Genomic DNA, 21,190 nt, shown 5'->3' with positions numbered 1-21,190 from the left:
TTAAATTAGGACTCAGAAGAGGATCCAGTGAAAAGTAAGGATGTAGGGGAAACACATTTACAAAAAAGTAGCTGATATACTGAGGGAAGTAGTGCAGACCCTGTGCAACTAAGAATGAGGTGCTGATAAAAAAACACTGGCAGACATCACAGAGAAACAGCCTATCATGCAGCTTCATAGTTTTAGCTCACAAAGATTTACTAGAGAATTTATAAGCAATTAAGATATTTTTGTACCCCTAATCAGCCTATTCAAGGACAGACTGTCCAGATTGACTGCTGCAGCTAATCAGGTAACCCATAAAAATTGTGCAAACAAGATTCACTCTTCTCAGACTACAATTACTTTTCTCTCCTTTTTTTCCTCTTTTAAAAAACCTATTTTGCCTCTGTGGGGTGAAATCAATCTACTGATTTATCCTCTTTGTAAGTAAGTAAACAATGTGCTATAATTAAGTGACTTTATGACTTTGGGTTATTCTTTGACACTACTCTGCCTTGTCTCCTTTCTTATGAAATCTTTGCGGTGTGGAAGGATTAATTCTCTAGGATTATAACCTGAGCCAAGAAGCAGAGAAGCAGCAAATGTTGAATGAAAGTTCCTTTGCCATACAAGAAAGAAAGAATTTGCTATTTGCAACAGAAAATTAGAAAAGTATGTAAGACTGCTACTACCTGTGCACCTTTTTTCTCATTGCATATACCAAACTTTTTAAAAGATTTTTATCTCTACTACTTGAAATATACCCATCCCTAGCTTTAATTATTCCTGTCAACGGAATCAATTTCCCACTAATAATAACCTGCCCATTCTTGAAACTCCATTCAAGCCTACCTCATGTAGATTGCCTTAGGCATTTTAATGCATTTAATTTCATAAACAAGGACCCAGGAATCACAGAGTAGTTAACTCATTCATGGTAAGATATTAATTGCCAAACTGCCTCTTCCCATCTCCTATGCATAACCTTTCCTTATCACCTTACCATTCTGATAGTCCTCTGAATTTCTATAGCTCTTATGACCTTCACCATGCAAATTAGAATTTACCTTCTATCTTTAATTTTCTTGGTGGTTTTATGCAGATCGGTCTCCTCATCCCGGCTAGACAAGGATGGCTGCATAGGGGCTTCTTCCTTGGCATCTACGATAATATAACCTAGTGACTATCTCGTTGAAGACTGCAATGAATTTGATTATTTGATTTAAATGCAAAATTTAAAAGGTTTTACCAAAATGAATGATATGACTGTGCTAGCATTTTATTTTGCATTGAGTGGATATATATTATAGGTATGAATCATTTTATCTGCATATTAGAATATTGGATTTTGGATACACAACAAAGCCTGTTCTGTAGGCAATTGGCAATAAGCCTCACTACAGAGAAAAAGATATATCAGTAACATGACCATATGGAAAAATATTTGCAGGAAATGCCATGAAAATCCAGGAGGTAATTTTCATTTGCCACAGGACTAGTAGGACTTTAACAAAAGTTCAAACATAATACAGTCAAATAGGAATGACTTTACTAAACTGTATAGTAAATACTGGAAAATTTAGGAAATATCCACTGCTGTTTATCTTTTCAAAATGATAGGGTTTCTGGTTATATATTCATCATAGCCTCATTTATTTAGTGTCTTCTAAAGGTGTTATCTCATTTAATCCTCAGAACAACCCCGAGAGGTAACAATATTATGACCTCCATTTTACATTACCTCAGAAGGAACTCAAGCAAAGAGGAACTGAGTGGTTTATCCACAGTCACACAGCACTGATAGAGCCGTAATCTGACTCAAGAACCTGCACACTCACTCCTTATATTGTCTGCAATTCTACGCAACATATAAAATGCAAAGGTGCTTTCTTAGAAATAAGACCGCGTGGTCATCCCAATTTAACGTTAAATCTTATTCTATTCCCCTCTGCACATCCGGGAAGATACTAGTTGTTGTTGGGGAAGTGCCCAATCACTAAAAGGAGAAACAAGAATTCAGGATCCTGGATTCAATGCCATTAAGTCAACAGTTCTCAATCCATCAGATGTTAACATTCCCTTTGTTCATTTGTTATTTCTTTATTGGTATTGTGTAGACCCAGTCTTATTGGATGAGGGCAAAAGACATGGGCTGCATTTCCATCTCTGCCTTCATGAGCAATGGGAATTTGGGCAAGTGGTTTAACTTTTTTAATCTCAATTTCCACATTTTATAAAATGGGAATCATTAGGGGCACCTGGCTGGCTTAGTCAGTGGAGCATGCGACTTTTGATCTTGGGGTTGTGAGTTCACGCCCTAAGTTGTGTATAGCCTACTTAAAAAAAAAAAAAAATGGGAATAGCAAGATCACTCAACCTGTCTTTATCCACTGCTCAGAGTAATGTGTCAATATTGTAATGTGGGTGAACCTTCCTTGTAAGTCGCTTCCCTGATGTTGCTTTCCTCCTCCCTCACCCCCATCTCCATCTTTCTTTTTTTCCTTCTTTTCTTTAAAAATTATTTCATGGACCGTTACAGCCAAAAGATACTGAATTTTCAAACAATTTCCCCTAAATGACCCTTAACATATGGAAGGAGTTATGTCCCTATGACTTGAGTCACCTCTCCAGGGCTCCAACGCCCAGAATTAAGTTGAGCAGCAACAGAAGCTTTCTATGGAAACACTTCTCTTCCTCAGACAAGACAAAGGCATCTTCAGCAGACAGACCCTGTGTGTCCAGGGCCAGGCAAAATTGCCATTTACAATAGAAAGCTGTCCTGCTTTTTGGGAAAACAATGGCTGAAGAACAGCTTCCTTCACATTCAAAGAAGATGCTAGTCTAATTGAATTTCTTGCAGGCAAGAATCAAGGGTGGATCTGGCTTTGGTACCAATTCAGTGTGAAGTTTGATGTGGTGGCCATGAAAATGCACCTCACAGTCTTCCAAATATAAGGAGAGTAATTGTTCAAGAACCTGAATGCTGCACCCTACATCTATAGCCTGCTTTGCATTCTGGCCCTACCTCCTATGAGCTGCTCCAGCCAATGACTGAGTATGGCTAGGAAACTAAGGCAAGACCATTCCTAAAAGATTTGGGACTCAGTTGGCAGCTGACTCTGGCTGGCTCAAGGACTCCCTATTGACCTTGCTGAATTCTTCCTTGGATGGCACAAGAGACTAGAACACTTCTACCCAACTTTCTCTTGCTCTCTTTTTCATTCAGAATCAGATTTTCTTTCTGGTCAAATGCCTCTTCCATCTTCTTTCTGGCTCCCTCTCCATTTCACTCACTCACACAGTCATTTCCCCTAATAAAATCTTTGCATTTCCCCTAATAAAATCCCCTAATAAAATCTAATCCTAGCTTGATTTCTGCTTTTCAGAGGATCCAGAATAACATATTTAACAGATCATTTAAACCCCTTAGTTCCCATTTTTACATCTTGCAAACTGGGGGCCGAAGGACAGAGAGAAGAGCTAGAAGCGAGGAAAGATTTAGTGCAATAAGAAGAAGGTCATGCCTACACTAAATGACATGATGAAGTAGTTAGATGCCTATATCTTAGAATTGCTAGTTCCTTATATATTTTGGAGATTAACCTCTTCAGATAAATGGTTTGCAAATATTTTCTCCCATTCTGTAGGTTCCTTTTCACTTGATTTGTTGATAAAATAAAAAGTGTAAGTATTAGAAAGTTTTGTGTCAGAGTTTAGCAATTGTTCTCATTCTCAGTGTTAAATGATGATGTATCTTACAAGCAGTGTGGTAGCCATAGAGTTTAGAGTAGATGAAATAAGTTGCTTTCAAAAAATACAGTGTTTAAAACAGTGTGGGGAGGAAGGAGGGCCTGGCTGGCTCAGTTGGTAGAGCATATGACTCTTTTTTATTTGTTTGTTTATTTCAAGTTTTTATTTAAATTCTAGTTAGTTGGGATGCCTGGGTGGCTCAGTCAGTTAAGCATCTGCCTTTAGCTCGGGTCATAATCTCAAGGTCCTGGGGTCGAGTCCTGCATTGGGCTCCTTGCTCAGCAGGGAGCCTGCTTCTCCCTCTGTCTGCCACTCCCCCGGCTTGTGCTCTCTCTCTCTATCTGACAAATAAATAAATAAAATTTTTTTTAAAAAAATTCTAGTTAAGATACAGTGTAATATTGGTTTCAGGAGTAGAATTTAGTGATTCATCACTTACATATAGCACCCAGGAGCATGTGACTCTTGATCTCAGGGTCTTAAGTTCAAGCCCCACGTTAGGGGTGGAGTTTACTTAAAAAATAAAAAAGAAAAATAACAGTGCAAAATGTTCTCATATGTAAAATGGTGCTAGGTTCTAGGCTTAAATAATAGATTTTTCATCTATATGTTTAGCACTGGATAATTACTTTATATGGGGCACTATCCCTCACATTGCAGGATATCTAGCTTCCCTAATGTCCCTAATGACATTACTGGTAACACCTACAATTCATTTTAATAAAATAACTAGCAAATTTCCCAAACACCGCAGGAGGAAGTCCATCTATACATTGATAATCAGTTTGTAAATGCTTGTGAATGATATGGTATTCTCATCCCTGGTCACTAGAGGGAGGAAGTAGTCTGACTACAACAGCACCTGGACCACTATAGACTAGACCCATCTCAAAACAACTCTTTACTGTGCTAAGAGAAGTTAGAGCTTGGTGAAGAGGATGACAAGTATTAAGTGCGGTTATAAGTAATCACCCAATTGACTCATATCTCAATAAATACACATTCTCCACTTTCTCAGTGATAGCCAAATTCCAGAAGTATATTAAAACATTTGAACTACCTTAGCTAATTCTGTTCTTTTTTTTTTTTTAAGATTTTATTTATTTATCTGAGAGAGAGAGAGCACGTGCATGCACGAGCGGGGGGGGGGGGCGGTGCAGAGGGAGAGGGACAAATAGACTCCCCGCTGAGCAGAGAGCCCCACACAAGGCTCCATCCCGGGATCAGGACCTGTGCTGAAGGCAGACATTTAACCGAGTGAGCTACCCAAGCACCCTAATTCTATTCTTCTGAAGAAAAGTAAAACCAAGCAGTTTAATTCAGACAGCAAATATCAAGAACTGCATTTTTAGGGGCGCCTGGGTGGCTCAGATGGTTAAGCGTCTGCCTTCGGCTCAGGTCATGATCCCAGGGTCCTGGGATCGAGTCCCACATCGGGCTCCCTGCTAGGCGGGGAGCCTGCTTCTCCCTCTGCCTCTGCCTCTCTCTCTCTCTCTCTCTCTGACTCTCATGAATAAATAAATAAAACATTTTTAAAAAACTGCATTTTTAAATACAGGAAATAGTTATAATCTGATAGAGCAAGACAAATACATCCCTTTATAAAGCCATTCATGAATAGATTGGGAATAACTTTGACTAATAAATTTATAATTAGGATTTTACATATGTTTTTGTGCCAAAATTATAGGTTGCTGCAATATAGTGGGATGTGCTCTAGCTAGAAATAAGAAAACCTACTTGAATACAACCTGTGTTACTTACATCTAGGTTAATACACTTCAATTTGCTAAACCTCTAATTCCCTATCACATGGGGATAGTGATACAAAGACTGTAGGATTACAGACATAAAATGAAAGCATACATGGAAATTCCTGATATTTTTAACAATCCTCTGAGAAGATTTGAAGACAAAGATGTGTACTTGGAGCAGAATTCGATATCGAAGGTTTAAACTGTGACTCCATGGGGCAGAGAACTCAAATGTGATTAAGAATATAGATAAAAAAGTCTGGGTGGCTTAGTTGTTAAGCGTCTGCCTTCAGCTCAGGTCATGATCCCAGGGTCCTGGGATCGAGCCACACATCAGGCTCTCTGCTCGGCAGGAAGCCTGCTTCTCCCTCTCCCACTTCCCCTGCTTATGTTCCCTCTCTCGCTGTGTCTCTGTCAAATAAATAAATAAAATCTTTAAAAAAAAAAAGACTATAGATAAATATCTTGTTTTGTTTTTATAATGAAAAACAAACTCAGGAAACTAAGAGATGAAGCAGGAGCAGCAATAGGGTTTAGGGCAATGATCTCCCAAACATTAGCATGCATCACAATCACCTGGAGTGCTGGTTAAAATACAGTTGCTAGATTCCACCTCGGAGTTTGATTGTACAGGGCAGGAGTGGGGTTCTCAAATTTGCATTTCTAAAAGATTCAGGTGAACCTCATGTTCCTGGTCTGGGGACCACCCTTTGCAATCTACTGCATTAGGATAATGGAGAGTAGTAGATTGAAGTGAAGAGTCAGAGAGAAGGGTCCAAGTAAAGAAGGTCAGAGAATTGTCTTGTAGGCATCTGAATGTGCAGAAATGAAAAGGGAAACACAGGAAAATTGTTGAGTAAGTATGTTAGTACTACTTATAGGTCAGTATGTCCTGAGCAGACTCAACATCTTCAGTGATGTGAGGTAACAGAACCACTTAGTTTGTAAAGTAGGGAAATCTCTTGAGAGATCAACTTTTGCCTGGAATTGAAGGAGAAAAGTAAAAAAAGAAAAAAAGTAATTCCAAAATTGGGATTATAAATGAAATTATACAGCAATAAGAAGAATTTGCAAATAAAATCATGCAAGTAGAGTCAGCAACTTTTTTTTTTTAAGATTTTATTTATTCACCTGAGAAAGAGAACACGAACACAGGGGAGAGGCAGAGGGAGAAGCAGACTCCTCCTGAGCAGGGACACCCCTCCCTCCCCCGACTCAGGGCTCAATCCCAGGACCTGGAGATCATGACCTGAGCCAAAGGCAGGTGCTTAACCATCTGAGCCACCCAGGTGTCCCAGAGTCAGCAACTTTTATTTAAGCACAGAAAAAAAGTCAAAATAGTAGAAATGGGCAAATGCAATTCCAATTTTTGAATTCATGACAGTATTTTTAAATCTATTATTGTTATAATTTACATACACTAAAATGCATGAATCTTAATTGTACAGCTTGACAAGTTTCGACAAATGGATACATCCACGTTATCATTACCCAAATCAAAATATGGTGTGTTACTATCACCCCTGGAAGTTTGCTCATGCTTCTTCCCAGTTACTCTACCAACCCTAAGGCAACTACTCTTTGGATTTCTGTCACCATAGGTAAGTTTCCCATGCTACTGAACTTCACATATATGGAATTATGTAGTATGTACTCTCTTTTTTAAAATTATTTATTTATTTAGAGAGAGAGAGCGTATGCATAGCGAGGTGGGGGGCAGAGGGAGAGAATTTTAAGCAGACTCCGCACTGACCACAGAGCCCAGTGCAGGGCTCGTTCTCACTATCCTGAGACCATAACCTGAGCCAAAATGAAGAATCAAATGCTTAAGTGACTGAGCCACCCAGGTGCCCCTAGTATGTAATCTCTTATCTGGCATCTTTCACTTAAAAATGTTTTTGAGATGCATCCATGTTGTTGCATGATCAGTAGTTTGTTCCTTCTTGTTGCTGAGTCATGTTCCATTGTATGAATACACCATAATTTATTCATTCACCTTTGGTGGACATTGGTTTGATTCTAGCTTTGAACTGTTATGAATAAAACTGTTATGAACATTCTTGTGCCGTATGTAAATTATACTTTAATCAGAAAACAATGACAAATTCCAAAAACAAAAGAAAATCTATTTTTAGGTAACATCTTTGGTCATTTAAATGAGCAAAGAGAGAGGGCTACTGCACATACCACAGTGAGGTGGTAGGGATTAAATATTTAATCACTCAATGTTAGCACTATCAATGTGATCAAGAAAATGCAAATGGATTCAAACTGGATATGTATACAGACCAGAAAGCAAGTGGAGAACACACTCATTTGCCAATACTAAGCCACCATAAATTCTGGAATCAGAGTTTGAAGCTTAAAAGAAATGCAGATTTGGAAATGAAGTTACTATCTCAGAAGACATTCATAGGCTTATGTGTATGAATCAGTTGCTGTGGCTGATTCTGCAATGCAAACCTCTGCTCGATTAGTGGACCTCAGCCTCAAGAAATGTGTGCTGAAATCAAGCCCTTAATAAGAAGACCCATGTTTCCAGAATTTTGTAGAGGAATACATGAATCTTAAAATAAGTTTCTATGTATGTGGTCAATTTGGTGCAATGTCCCAGCTGGGTCTCTCTAGAACTCTCTAGTGATGTAGGAAATAATCCAACATCACTGATAGCTCTTCACAATAATATGTGCTTCCTACTTACCTCCTAAAGTCTCCAATTATAGGGGCACCTGGGTGGCTCAGTCGTTGGGTGTCTGCCTTCGGCTCAGGTCATGATCCCAGGATCCTGGGATAGAGCCCCGCATCAGGCTCCCTGCCCAGTGGGAAGCCTGCTTCTCCCTCTCCTACTCCCACTGGTGTGTTCCTCTCCCACTGTGTCTCTCTCTGTCAAAAAAATAAATAAGAGCTTTAAAAAAAATAAAGTCTCCAATTATAGAACAATCTTTTAAATAGTATTATTACCTTGATGGAAGTTGGTCAAAATTCTCAATTATAACTTTATCTGTGTACTTTTATATTTTCTATTTTTGGTGACTGATAAAAATAAGCTATATTAACATTTTAAATATTTCTCCAACTTTCTGTTTTGAAAAATTTCAAACCACAGTTGAAATAATATTAAAATATTAATACTGCCATTAAAAAAAATGATCACTACAAAGTCATTCCTTTTTTGACAAGGGTATTTGAAAGACAAAGTACATCAGGTATTATGGACTGCATCTGGGAGGAATTGGCACACTTTCTAATCTCTCAGCCTGGAGGGGGCATCATTCCCTAAATTCTAAAGAGGTACCAAGTTTGTTTGCTGATGCCCTAGGACAAAGTTAAACTGGGGGTGGGAGTGGGGAGAATAGCTGGAGCCATAGTTTATGAAAGATCCTAAAGATGCTGTTACCCTAAAAGGAAGCTTCCTGGGAGAACTTCAACAATGACCTGGCTACAGACCAGATTTGCAAATGACATGAAATTAGGGAGTAAAATTACTCATTAGGAATAATTAATGATCCTCCAAACATGAATAGGTTAAAAGAATTAGCCTAATTTAATAAAAATTAATATAGCTACATGGGAAGTGTTGGACACAAGCTTCAATGAAGTATAATAAGAAGCCTAACTCAGCACATGAATACTTTAAAAATATCTACTTGTTAAAATTTTAATCTTATTAGGAATGAAAAGGCAAATATTGCTGCTCCAAAAGCTAATGTTCTCCCAAGATCCATTTAAAGAAATATACTATGTAAAATACAGGCAGTGAGAATCTCATTCTATTTTGTTATCTGGATGTTACTTTGTTCAGTTCAGGGCACCTGACTTTAGGAAAAACACTGGCGTAATGAATCTTGTTTATTAGCATACACAATGGATAAGGAACATTGAAGGAATTTATATATAGCTAGGTTGGTAGTGGCGGTGGTAGAGGGAGTGCGGAGCTGTTAAGGGGAAGGACAGGATGATGATCTTCAAGTACTTAACTCTTTTGTGGCATCAGGCTAATTACATTCTACAAGACTACAGGGGTCAAAATATGGAGATGTGTTGAGAGCCTACTGTATGCCAGGTCCTTTGCAATAGCTGGATATTATAAGGCAGTATGTTTCTGAGTAAATCTAACAAAACTGGGGAGGGAGTGAATATTCCCTCACTTGAGGAGTCCAAGGAAAGGTTATTCATGATTCTCAAATCTGTCTGTACCTTTGTATCTAATTTAACTGGTTTGAGGGGAGAGCCTAGGTATCAGAATTTTTCAAAGCTCCCCAGCTATTTTAAGATTTTACTTATTTATGAGAGAGAAAGAGACATAGCGGGCAAGGGGAAGAGCAGAGGAAGAGGGACAAGTAGACTCTGTTCTGAGTGCGGAGCCCGATACAGGGCCTGATCTTAGGACCCTGAGATCATGACCTGACCTGAAACCAAGAGTCAGATGCTTAACCAACTAAACCACCCAGGTGCCCCACTCCCCAGCTATTTATAATGGGCAGTTGGGTTTGAGAAATATTAGGCTAGATAACTGTCTGGATGTAAATTAAATGCGAAATTAAAATGGAGAGGAAGGTAAATGGAAATTCATATTTATTACATATTATATGCCCGGCATTGTGCTTGGCATTTTCACACTCTAACCTGTATTAACTATGTTAATACTTAGAATCTTTTAACACAGTGCCTGGCACATAATAAACTCCCAAATGTATGCTTTCTACAACCTTATAATGGCATTCTCCAAATATATCCTGGGAGAATATTAGCTTATAAAACAGGTATTATCACCCTGCATTATGGACAAGGAAACCAAGGCTCAGAAAAGGTATTTATTTTGGCTAATGCAGTAGGTAGTAGATTGTAAAACTGTGATTTAATTCCAGTTTAAAGCTAGTGTGTCCAGGTAACTGGCTGGCTCAGTCAATAGAGCATGTGACTTTTTTTTTTTTAAGATTTTATCTATTCATTTGAGAGAGAGAGAGTGAGAGACAGCACGAGAGGGAAGAGGGTCAGAGGGAGAAGCAGACTCCCCGCCGAGCAGGGAGCCCGATGTGGGACTCGATCCCGGGACTCCAGGATCATGACCTGAGCCGAAGGCAGTCGCTTAACCAACTGAGCCACCCAGGCGCCCGAGCATGTGACTCTTGATCTCGGAGTTGTAAGTTCAAGCCCCATTTTGGGTGCAGAAATTACTTAATAAAATCTTTGAATAAATAAAGCTAGTGTGTCTTCTCTGTCTCTTCAGGCCACTAATAAGACATCTGGGTATTTATAAAAATTAGCAGCTTCCTTAAGTGGCCCTTTTTACTTTTAATAGAACCATTTCTTCCTGACCTATTCTCAAAAAAAAAAAAAAATTACATTAAATGCAAATCCTGAAAAAGTGAAGCCAAAAAGTAGACATTTTCCTAATGTGGCCTGACAGAAACTCTTCTGTAAGTCTTGAGAACCGCAGAGGCCAAAGAAAATGTATTAAAAGTGGCCCTTCAGGACTGAAAAAAACACTTGAAGCAAACATGGAGAAAGCACTGCTCACAAATGAAATACCTCCCTTATATCTAGTGAATGGATAAATATTATATCCACCACATTCATACTCTAGGACTTCAATTATATATTAATATTGAGTGAGGGGAAGTTAGCCCTGAAAGGACAGTCCTGATCATCTCTGACACCTTTTTGCCATGTTAATCCTGAGTTTTCTTGTGCACATGACTGGTTTGAGTATGTGAATTTGCTGAAGAGGGAACATTCAAAGAAAAATACCCCCTCAATGAGTGAGTTCAAGAGCAAGGACAACCTTCACTTTACTATCCCATATAATCCTTAATAACCAATACAAAATAATAATTGCTGCAAGGCTCCACTACTTTTCAAACATAAAATATGCTTCAAGTGGTGAGCATTGAATTGACTTGATGCAATGCTAGATTCAGATTCTTTTTTTCTGTTGCCTGGCCAATTGTTAAAATTTAGAGCCTACGTTAACATACACAAAATGGTGTATTTGATAACTGAAATTCTCTTTTCTGAGCTTCATGTACTGTTTCTGTTCTGAGCTACATTTTTATAAACCAAAAATACAGAATATTTTATTCTAGAAAAATATGAAGCTACAGGTCCTAAATACTGTTAAGGGACTCCTTTAGATAACCCAATATAGTAACTACTAGTGCCAATTTGACACCCAGATGTACCCTACTTATATCCAGAAACATAATTTTACACATTATGTTTTGCAAAGTATGGAGTATATCTTTTTTTTTTAAATATTATTTATTTGTCAGAGAGAGAGAGAGAGAGCACAAGCAGGGGGAGCAGCAGGCAGAGGGAGAAGCAGGCTCCCCGCTGAGCAAGGAGCCCTTCACAGGATTCAATCGCAGGACCCTGGGATCATGACCTGAGCCGAAGGCAGACACTTAACAGACTGAGCCACCCAGGCATCCTGCAAAGTACTGAGTATCTTAGGTACTCAAGGAAAAGTCGATAAAGGACATTTCATTTTTACCCTTTTTTTACCCACTGGCATCTAGCTATACTTTACCCATCTTAAATTTTAACTAGATAACCCTTGTCTTAAAGTCACAAAAAATTTCATGGGGAGAAAGTTTAATTTTCACATGTATTTTATACACTTTGAGATATTCAAGAAGCCTAGAATCATGCTGTCCCATCTAATTTAAAATTTACCAGTAGCACAAAAAAAGGGAAGTTATTAATATATTTATATGTACTTGTCAAAAATATTACCATTTCAACATGCAACCAATATACAAAATTGAGTTATTTTACATTTTTTCCATACTAAGTCTTTGAAATCCAGTGTGTATTTTATACTCAGAGCAGACCTCAATTTGGACTAGACACATTTCAAGTGCTCAGTAGCCATGGGTGGCTAATGGATACTGTATTGGACAGCACATGTCTAGAGTCTAACTCCTATCTCCAGTGTTAACAGTCACCTTAAAATATACAAAAATAAAGCACATAATTGTTGATCCAAAGTTAAGTAATGCTCTATTACAATGGCAAGTGAAAGGTTAAATGTTACAGGGTTTAGACTTTTCTAATCACCTAAACAAGAAATTTGCTTTTAAGAAAGGCTTTGTAAATTTTTTTACGTCAATTTTACAGTTGCTTTAAAAACCATCTTCTTCCCATTACTTCATCAAGTCTTTCTGGGTACCAGAGTATTTTGTTCTTTTTTTCCATTTGAGTTATTCATTTTGTCATTCAGTATTTATCTGGTAACGACTATGAGCAAAACATGCTAGAAGCAGTGAGAGATATAAAAGATATCCCATCACCTCTGCTTTCACAAAGCTTCCAAATTAGATAGAAAGGGAAAGAGTGGAAAAACCTGTGAAAATGTATTTGTATTTTAGTGTATGTGTCATTTGTCTGCTTATCAGTTTTTCCCCAATTCTTTAACAATAAAGGGAATGACTTTATCTTCTTATTCTTATCTTCCCAAGGCCTGACAAAATGCCTTAATAAATATTTGTGGAATTCACTGTTAACAAACTGTTATGTTATTTTCTAGAAAAGAAGTCCCTGTAAGTACACCAAGTACTTGAGAAGACATTTCATTTTCCCTAAGGGAACAGAAAAGCTGTTAAGGCAGAAGAGTTACCTCTCAGGCCTTGAAAAATTTGACACAAATAGAAGGTGGGGAGTTTTGAAGAAAAGAATGAATAAGTTTTTACAGCTAAGAAAGTATGAGGATAGAATAATTTATCACTTATAGAAATTGTTTGCTTATTAAATGTGCAAGTGAACAAAAATAAGAACCCAAATGACCTGAGAATATCATTTACAGACAGAAATGGAGGCTTTAAGGAAGTGAAGGAAGTGGTGGTGCTATACAAGTTATATAGAAAAAACTGACATCATGAGTAAGCACTTGCAATTGTTTATTTTTTTAAGATTTTATTTTATTTGAGAGAGAGAGAGAGCACAAGAGGGGGTAAGGTCGGAGGGAGAAGCAGACTCCCTGCCAAACAGGGAGCCTGATGTGGGACTCAATTCCGGGACTTTGGGATCATGAACTGAGCCGAAGGCAGCCACTTAGCCAACTGAGCCACCCAGGCACCCTGTTAACATTTTAAAGCCAAACCCATAGCAACAACCCTCCCAACCTTGGAAGGTACAGCACTGTGCCCTAGTTCCTTATTTTTGGGATAATGTCTGTTGTATCCATTTTTTGAATTTTTTTTTTTTTAAAGATTTTATTTACTCATTTGAGAGAGAGAGAATGAGAGATAGCACGAGAGGGAAGAGGGTCAGAGGGAGAAGCAGACTCCCCGCCGAGCAGGGAGCCCAATGCGGGACTCGATCCCAGGACTCCAGGATCATGACCTGAGCCGAAGGCAGTCGCTTAACCGACTGAGCCACCCAGGCGCCCCATTTTTTGAATTTTAAATTCTATAATCTGTTGTTATTTTGAACAATTTCTTCATGCATGTTTATGGGCAGAGTGAAAAATAAGAAATCTAGCAGAGTAACATGCTTTTATTTTACTAGGACACATATAAGGAAAAACAAATATGCCAATGTTACATTTCCAATTTGACAGAGCAATCTCACAAGTATTTAGGAAAAAAAAAAAAACATCAATTACTAAGTTGTTACCAGGATAAATTATCAAGTAAGACAATCAAGCAAACATCTTTTGTAGGTATTCTTCCATGAAGACAACAATTTCCAGTCTTCAGATTCTGACAAAATCAAATTACACAAATTATATTTCTAAGGATACAGTTTTAACAGAAACAGGAAGTCGAAAACTCTCATATTCATTTAAGTCTCTGTATCTTACAGGAAAGTAAAACTGTTATTTTTTTCAAAATATTCCCAATTTAAAGCAAAAAGAAAGCCTACACAGCTCAATTTTCCCAGTAAGCAGAAACAGAAAATGTTATTTTACTAAACACCAGAAAACAAAAAACACAGTAATCTTCTGAATAATTTAAATCAAATGAAAACAAGAGAAAGCACCCAAAATTGCTTTGTTTCTTTAAAAAACTCTTCTCTAGGCAATACACTTAACACTCCAATCCCCTTCAATTCTCCCACGGAAATCCTGAGAAAAACTACTTCTCCTCCCATTACCACTGAAAGAGAAAATCTCTTCCTTGAAGGCTCTGTCAGCCAGTCTTAATCTGAGCCCAATTTTTATCTTGCTCATTTTTGCCTGGGGTCTTCTGTTCATTTTCCCCCGCTTAGGGCACCCACCACAATCTCTGGTTCTTCCATCCACCATGAACTAGATCTGTCTCCCTTTAAACGCTCTAGGTGTCGCTAAAGGGGGTGGAAGGTGGAGAAGAGAGCAGAGAGAAATAAGAGCTCCAGCAATCTATTTTACAAGACAACCTGTCCCTGGAAATAATGAAGAGCTAAAGCCAAATTAAACTAAAAGGGCTGCTTTTGCAGACGCTTTTGAGCTATCACTTTTTTTTTTTTTTTTTTTTAAGGGACAGGAGACAGATGGAGAAAAAGTGTACTGCCACCCTGGCATTTAATCACGTTCAGGGTAAGGAGAGGAGGCACAAGAGGTATACCTAAGTTTTGTGTGAATTTACTAGTTGAGGCTGAGAAAACGTGGTAGTTAGAATGGACACCATCCTTACTCTGGCCATAAGAATAAGGTCTAACTTGTCACTAGCTTGATCATTAGCCTGACAGTAGTGTTCTGGACCATGGAGACGGAAGGAAGAGGGAGGTGAGGAATCAAGGAGGTCTTTTGGGGAGAGGAATGGAAGGGTCTTTTGTGTGCTGGCAGGAAACCTGGGTCCACCAGCAGTTCTAGAGATTCTGGTCTGCCAGAAACCAGACAGTAGGGCCAACAATTATCTGCAAGGTAGGCAGGAGCCCAAGCTGGGTGGGCATAGCCAGTAGTAGGCAGTAGGAGGTGACCAGAGGTGCAAGAAGAGCAATGGAATTACATAAATCACATAGAACAAGTAGCACACTGCTGCTCTCTCTGCCCCACAACTGTCCACAGGCTGCGTGCCTGTACTAAGGGCAAAGCTGGAATTCCAGGTGCTAAGAGGCAGACCAAAGGCCCTGGAAACAAACAGGGTCCATGCAGTGCATATAAAGGTAATGCAATTTACAGCCTGGCCTAGGAGTTAATGTGAATCATGACCATGCAGCATGTGATAGTAATGCAGAATGGCATGAAGGCCATGTGGAAATGGAGGAGCATGGCCTTGAAAGTCTCAATCTTGAGGTTAAGAAAACAATGTCCAGAGGAAAAAAGTTGTAGAAACGTCAGGAAAGGGGGAAAAAAAAAAAAAAGGCAGAAGGCATACCCATTTCTGTTGTCCAAGCACAGGTCCAGCAAGAGGTGGTAGGGGACCTTGTGCAGTATTTCCAAAGGCCGAGATTAACCAGACTGGAATCCAAAGGGCCTGGGGATCTCTACTGGCTCTCTTATGGGGCGACGTCTGGCTCTACGGACTCCTTCACGCAACAGGTAATATTGCAGTGGATTTGGCCACAAATCCTCTTTGATAATTTCAGCAATCTTGTCAGACTCTGGAAGGCTGTGGTCTGAAAACCAGGTGAAGAAATTGCAGACGACATCTTGGCTCCTGCGAATGAAGGACTGGGGTTCATGGCCCCGGCGCCATATGATTGGAGTGGAAAGAGACACCACTCGGCCAGAGGCTCTGACCTCATATTCTTTGACAATAAGCTTGTTTCTGAAGTAAGGGTTTCTTCGAAAGAAGAACTTGAATTTGCAGCCAGTTCTAGGGTGCCTGAGCTCCTTTACCTCCAAATTGGTTATGTATCTTAACATCTCTGCATCTTGGCCCCTAATCATGGGGGACAACTGGGGGTGGTTCCGAAAGGCAGTGACCCAGAAGCCCGGGATATTCTGAATGATGTAGTTTCTCCTCTCCAGGTAGTGACGACGCATCCGCCCAAATTTATGCTCCAGTTGCTGAAAGGCCCTGTCAGCCTGAGCATTCACAGTGTCCAGTTCCAACTGGATGGCTTCCAGGGGGTTCATGCGGAGATCCATATTCAAGGGTCGGGGCCCTGCTTCTTCCTGCCCCTCCTCTACCACTCTATTTTCTTCAATCATTTCTGTTTCTTCACCTACTTGCTTCTCTATCTCCATCTTCTGCTCCACCACCACTTCCTCCTCCTCCTTCACTCCTTCCTTCACCACCTCCTCATCCACTGCTACGGAGAAAATGGCGCACTTCTCAGGTTCCAGGGCCTTGGCCTTCACCTCTGCCAACATCCCAGACCCCGGCCTCTCTGGCTTCTCCCCACCTGGGCCGCGCGGCTCTCCACTCTGACAGCCATTTTTCAGGCTGTTGTCCGTTGCCACGGACACCGACACAGCTTCCAGGCCTTCCGTGAGAGGCGGAGCCTCCGCCTGCCCCGCTTCGGTCGCTGCGAAACCGCGATTCCCACCGCCTCGGATCTGGGCAGGGCGGCCACAGCCCGCGGGGGCGTGGAAGGCTCCCCGCTCTTCTGGAAGCTGAGGCGGTGGGAGCGCGACCGTGTTCAAGCTTCCCGCACCCGGCTCCGCCATCACCTGCGACACCTCGGTTTCCTCACGGAGCTTCAGGCACTGGTCTGCGTCCAGGTCTCCTGGGGCATGGTCGGGAATCGTGAGACTGCCGGTTTGGGGGAAAAGGGACCTCTCAGCCCCAGCCAGGCCGCTCATGTCAGTAGCAGCCTGACCGACGGTAGACTAACGTCCGTTTTCCTCACAAAAGCCACCGGCTCGCCAGCCGAGGGTTGGCACCACCCACCCTCTAATCTCGCGAGCGTCTCCGCGAGGTTGACGTCTGACGTCAGGGCCGTAGATCCCACCAGAACGCGAGAAGTCGCTGCTTTTGCTCCGCCCTTGCCTGCCGTCCTAGCTTATCGTAGTTTCACTTCTGTGAATTTAGTGGGGTGAAGCCGTAATTTGACTTACGTTAATGTGTTTCGGACTCAGAGACTGAAGGCGGGGAGGATGCCTCTGGAAACTGCCTCCAGCATGTAAGCTGGGGTAATTGTAGCGATCACAGCACAGCACTGCCAGTTGTTGTCTGAAAACATGTTTTACTGATTTTGCTTAAGTATTTTTCAGGCAGGAAGGTAAATCTATTCCTTGTTACCCTGTAATAGCCAGGAGCAAAAACCTCTTTATTTTTAAACTAACTTGAATAGCAAATTATTTCTCTTTTCTCAAGTAGAAATCACTGACCTCTAACATTACTGGGGGAAAAAACTACTCCGCAGCTTTTTACCACTAAAGTGACGCATAGTATTCCTTGCTAGTTCTAAATTTATACTCTGCCTCAAAGAAGAGTTTGTGCTACATAATGCCTGCAGGAATTAAGCCAGGGTCAATTCGCTGAATCTTGCTTCGTGGCTCCTCACCGCAGGAAATTAGAAAAGCTATTTCAGTCCAATAATGTAATCCCGAATTTAGTTCTGCAGAGAGGTGGGAAAGGTTGGCCCTATTGAAGTATGTATTCATGGCAGTCAGTTCATAGAACTTAAGAAGGATGCCAGTGTCTCTGGTTGTTTTAGTTTGTTGACTTGTGAAGAAAACTGGTGTGAGAGAGTTACAAGGCCTCAGAGAAATACCAGCGGGGGACGTCCCGCCACCATTTTTATAACGAAAAGCTAATTAAAATGGATAATCAAGATAGTCGAAGTAGAAAACAAACTTGCAGAATGCCAGTGTGCAGTTAGTTGACTCAAGGTGCAAAACAGGCCTTTTTTTCTATTTGCTTTGCTTTGGATTGTAGGCTATTTTAATAATGGCCCCCAAAGATGTCCTCCTCCTAATCATCAGAACCTGTGAATATGTTCTCTTCTGTGGCAAAAGGGACTTTGCAGACATGGTTAAGTTAAGGATCTGAAGATGGGAAGATTATGCTGGATTATCCAGGTGGGACCCATGTAATTACAATGGTCCTTATAAGAAGGAGGTTGGAGTGTCAGTCTTTGACTATATGACAATCAAAGCAGAGGGGAGAAAAAGAGAGAGATTTGAAGGTGCTGTGCTGCGGACTTTGAAGATGGAGGAAGGAAACCAGGATCCAAGGAATAAAGGCAGCCTCTAGAATCTGGAAAGGTAAGGAAATAGATTCTCCCATAGAGCCTCCAAAGGAATGCAGCACTGCCAACATCTTTATGATGTCTAATCTCCAGAATATAAAAAAATTAATTTGTGTGGTTTTAAACTACTAAGTTTGTGGTAATTTGTTACTAAAGCAATAGGAAATGAATACTGCTTGGATTGAAGTTTGGTTGCATCTCTGTGTGTGTCATGTTTTTCCTAGCAGCAGCTCCTTCGTCCTTGCCCACTGCTTTCTCTGAGCTCCTGCCTCCTGCCCAACAGCTGTGATGTATCATATCCTAAGCCTCTTAGTTATTGAGACCAGAATTAGGCAATAGCCAGAAAGAGAAAATTAAAGGCAAAACCTACCACAAAAGATATTTGACAAGACGGTGAACTCCAGAAGGACAGGGTCATAGTTTTGTTTACCACTGTTTACTAGTACCTAGCACACTGCCTTGCACAGTGTTATATTATTAGAATGTTAAATACAGGAACAAATGAACAGAATAGTTTCTCCTCCTGGTATTTGGTGTTTGGCTGACAATTACTCTTGTAGATAAGAATGAATAATGGAATTTTCCACAAGGCCCGCTTCTTTCTTATTGCCATGAAATCATCCTCTGTCTTGGAACTGGAATAATCTAACTTGGCCCAAAGTGGAAACTTTTATTACTCTAATATGCCGACTGAGCCGCCCAGGCGCCCCTAAAGTTTTGTTTTATTCAAATCAACAACTCTCATTAAGGGTCTACTAAAATCTCAGCTCCCTGCTATGCTGAGTAAATGCAAAAGAAGAAGCAACTCTGTCCCCTCCCACTGATGATGCTGGGATGCTGGAATACTGAGACTGACATGCATGAAACAACCAGAGTCACTAAGAGGACGAGTATAATTAAGTGCTCAGTTGCATGGCACAGCTCATAAAAAGAGTTGTAGGAATTCAGAGCAGGAAGATTAATGAGTCATAGAGTGGTTCAAGAAAGTTGCCCCTAGGAGAAAGGAGGAGGAATTTAAGAGTTTTTATGTATGATCTTGGTTAAGTTAGTTAATCTCTCAGTTATTGTTTCCTCTTTTATAAAATTTGACAATTTAATACATACAAAATGCCTAGCACATTCTAAAGCAAGATAGGTTTGTGATAGGGTCTTAGAGAATGAACAGTATCTGCCGAAAAAGAGAATGTTTTAGATAGCAAGATGACTGTGTCATGTAAAAGAAACACATATTCTTTTTAAGACTTTAGGTTCAAAAAGATAAGGAAAAACTTCTCCAAGTATTAGCTGCAAATAATACTATTAATATATTAAGTACAATCTTCTGTGGCAAATAGTAACCATATTTTTTTTTCCTGCATGGCGAAGTAACTCCTTGAGCACGTGAAACTTGGTGCAGATTGAAATCCTAAGCAGCTCTTTCTTCCATGAAAGGATTCTTTCTTAAAAAAAAAAAAAAAAAAAAAAAGTGGCATAGAATACACAAATCTGCTTTTCCCTCTAAATCCTTATTTCTCGCTGGACCTTCTCTTATTCAAAAGTGATTGTAACTTACACTCTCCATCTTCTATAATGAGGGGTTTTCACCATATCATTTCCCTACTGTGACTTTCAGACAATTAAAATGAGGAGAAATTTAAGTTTTTCCTCATTTTCTGTATATATTCAACCAAATATCCCATATCATGGCTTTTCCAAATGTACTTATAGTAAGAGAAGGTCTCAACACTTAGACTCACCAGAATCCTGATTACATTTATATGCACCATCTATCACTGGAGTTGTTCCTAACATTATCAGTTAGAGCACTAACTGACACACTTGCAGACATCATAATAGTGCTTTTGACAAATAAAGCCACATCTAGTTCTGGTGAAAGCCTGGCAATAGAGTCTTCTGCTTAAAAACAGAAGGCAAGGGGCACCTGGGTGGCTCAGATGGTTAAGCGTCTGCCTTCGGCTCAGGTCATGATCCCAGGGTCCTAGGATAGAGCCCCACATCAGGCTCCCGGCTCAGCAGGGAGCCTGCTTCTCCCTCTCCCACTCCCCCTGCTTATGTTCCCTCTCTTGCTGTGTCTCTCTCTCTGTCAAATAAATAAATAAAATCTTTAAAAAAAAAAACAAGAAAACTTTAAATCATCTTACAAAAACTAACAGTGTGTCTGTACTGGCAGTACATTTTATTTTATGGGGGAGTATATTTTGGCTCTGCTTCATATATTACCTTTTTGCATTTTTTAAAATTTAAATGCAATTAATTAACATGTAGTGTATTATTAGTTTCAGAGGGAGAGTTCAGTGATTCATCAGTCCTGTATAATACTCAGTACCCTTTTTGCATTTTTTAATATAAGACATATTTGTACATTACAGAGCATTCCTGTGGCAATTTGCAATAAACCTCACTACTCAAAAGGTAATCTAATCTTTTCTAATATGGTTCTGTGAGAAAATATTCACAAAAAGCATGAAGTTATTTTGCATCATATCAAAGAATCACAGATTCTTCAGGAATGATTTCTCAGGTGATAAGGAGTTTAGCAGAAGTTCAGACATTTTTGTTTTGCAGAAAGGTAAGTTTTATGGTTGTAATTATAGGTTTCATGTATTTACTGCTTCTGATGTACTGGCCACTGTTGTAAACAC

At 39.8% G+C, this 21,190-nt stretch overlaps 3 protein-coding genes across 5 annotated transcripts in view; 1 reads left to right on the top strand and 2 right to left on the bottom strand.

The window, feature by feature from the left end:
- The window catches only part of COL10A1 (collagen type X alpha 1 chain), a 156,180-nt gene extending 140,377 nt beyond the window's left edge, over positions 1 to 15,803 (bottom strand). The window contains exon 1 of the mRNA XM_027602044.1: positions 15,785 to 15,803. The gene's annotated coding sequence lies outside the window, so the exon portion shown is untranslated. The remainder of the gene's footprint in view (positions 1 to 15,784) is intronic.
- Positions 8,353 to 17,252, bottom strand: LOC113926729 (testis-specific Y-encoded-like protein 1). Of its 2 annotated transcripts, XR_003521408.1 has the most exons (2): positions 15,785 to 17,252; positions 8,353 to 8,369 (listed from the first exon to the last, which is right to left on the bottom strand). XR_003521408.1 is itself a non-coding variant. In XM_027602047.1 (1 exon), exon 1 carries the CDS (start codon positions 17,155 to 17,157, stop codon positions 15,859 to 15,861), a length of 1,299 nt encoding a protein of 432 aa, XP_027457848.1. In that variant the 5' UTR covers positions 17,158 to 17,252; the 3' UTR covers positions 13,965 to 15,858. The 2 variants fall into 2 exon arrangements, 1 of the variants encoding a protein (XP_027457848.1); XM_027602047.1 differs by lacking the exon at positions 8,353 to 8,369 and having other exon boundaries at positions 13,965 to 17,252.
- Positions 17,253 to 17,380: 128 nt separating this feature from the next.
- DSE (dermatan sulfate epimerase) overlaps positions 17,381 to 21,190 on the top strand; it is a 150,137-nt gene continuing 146,327 nt past the window's right edge. Inside the window, exon 1 of one of the 2 annotated variants that reach the window (XM_027602513.1) lies at positions 17,381 to 17,477. The gene's annotated coding sequence lies outside the window, so the exon portion shown is untranslated. Of the gene's footprint in view, positions 17,478 to 17,497; positions 18,565 to 21,190 lie in introns of those variants that run through there. The other variant, XM_027602512.2, reaches the window with a different exon arrangement.

The sequence above is a fragment of the Zalophus californianus genome, chromosome 7, assembly GCF_009762305.2.
Source record: "Zalophus californianus isolate mZalCal1 chromosome 7, mZalCal1.pri.v2, whole genome shotgun sequence".
Taxonomy (NCBI): Eukaryota; Metazoa; Chordata; class Mammalia; order Carnivora; family Otariidae; genus Zalophus; species Zalophus californianus.
Note: the sequence above shows the minus strand (reverse complement) of the source record. Positions and strands in the feature narration are given on the sequence as shown.

Excerpts from the sequence above, each read along its gene's own strand:
- LOC113926729 (XM_027602047.1), bottom strand. The coding sequence starts at position 17,157 with ATGAGCGGCCTGGCTGGGGCTGAGAGGTCCCTTTTCCCCCAAACCGGC.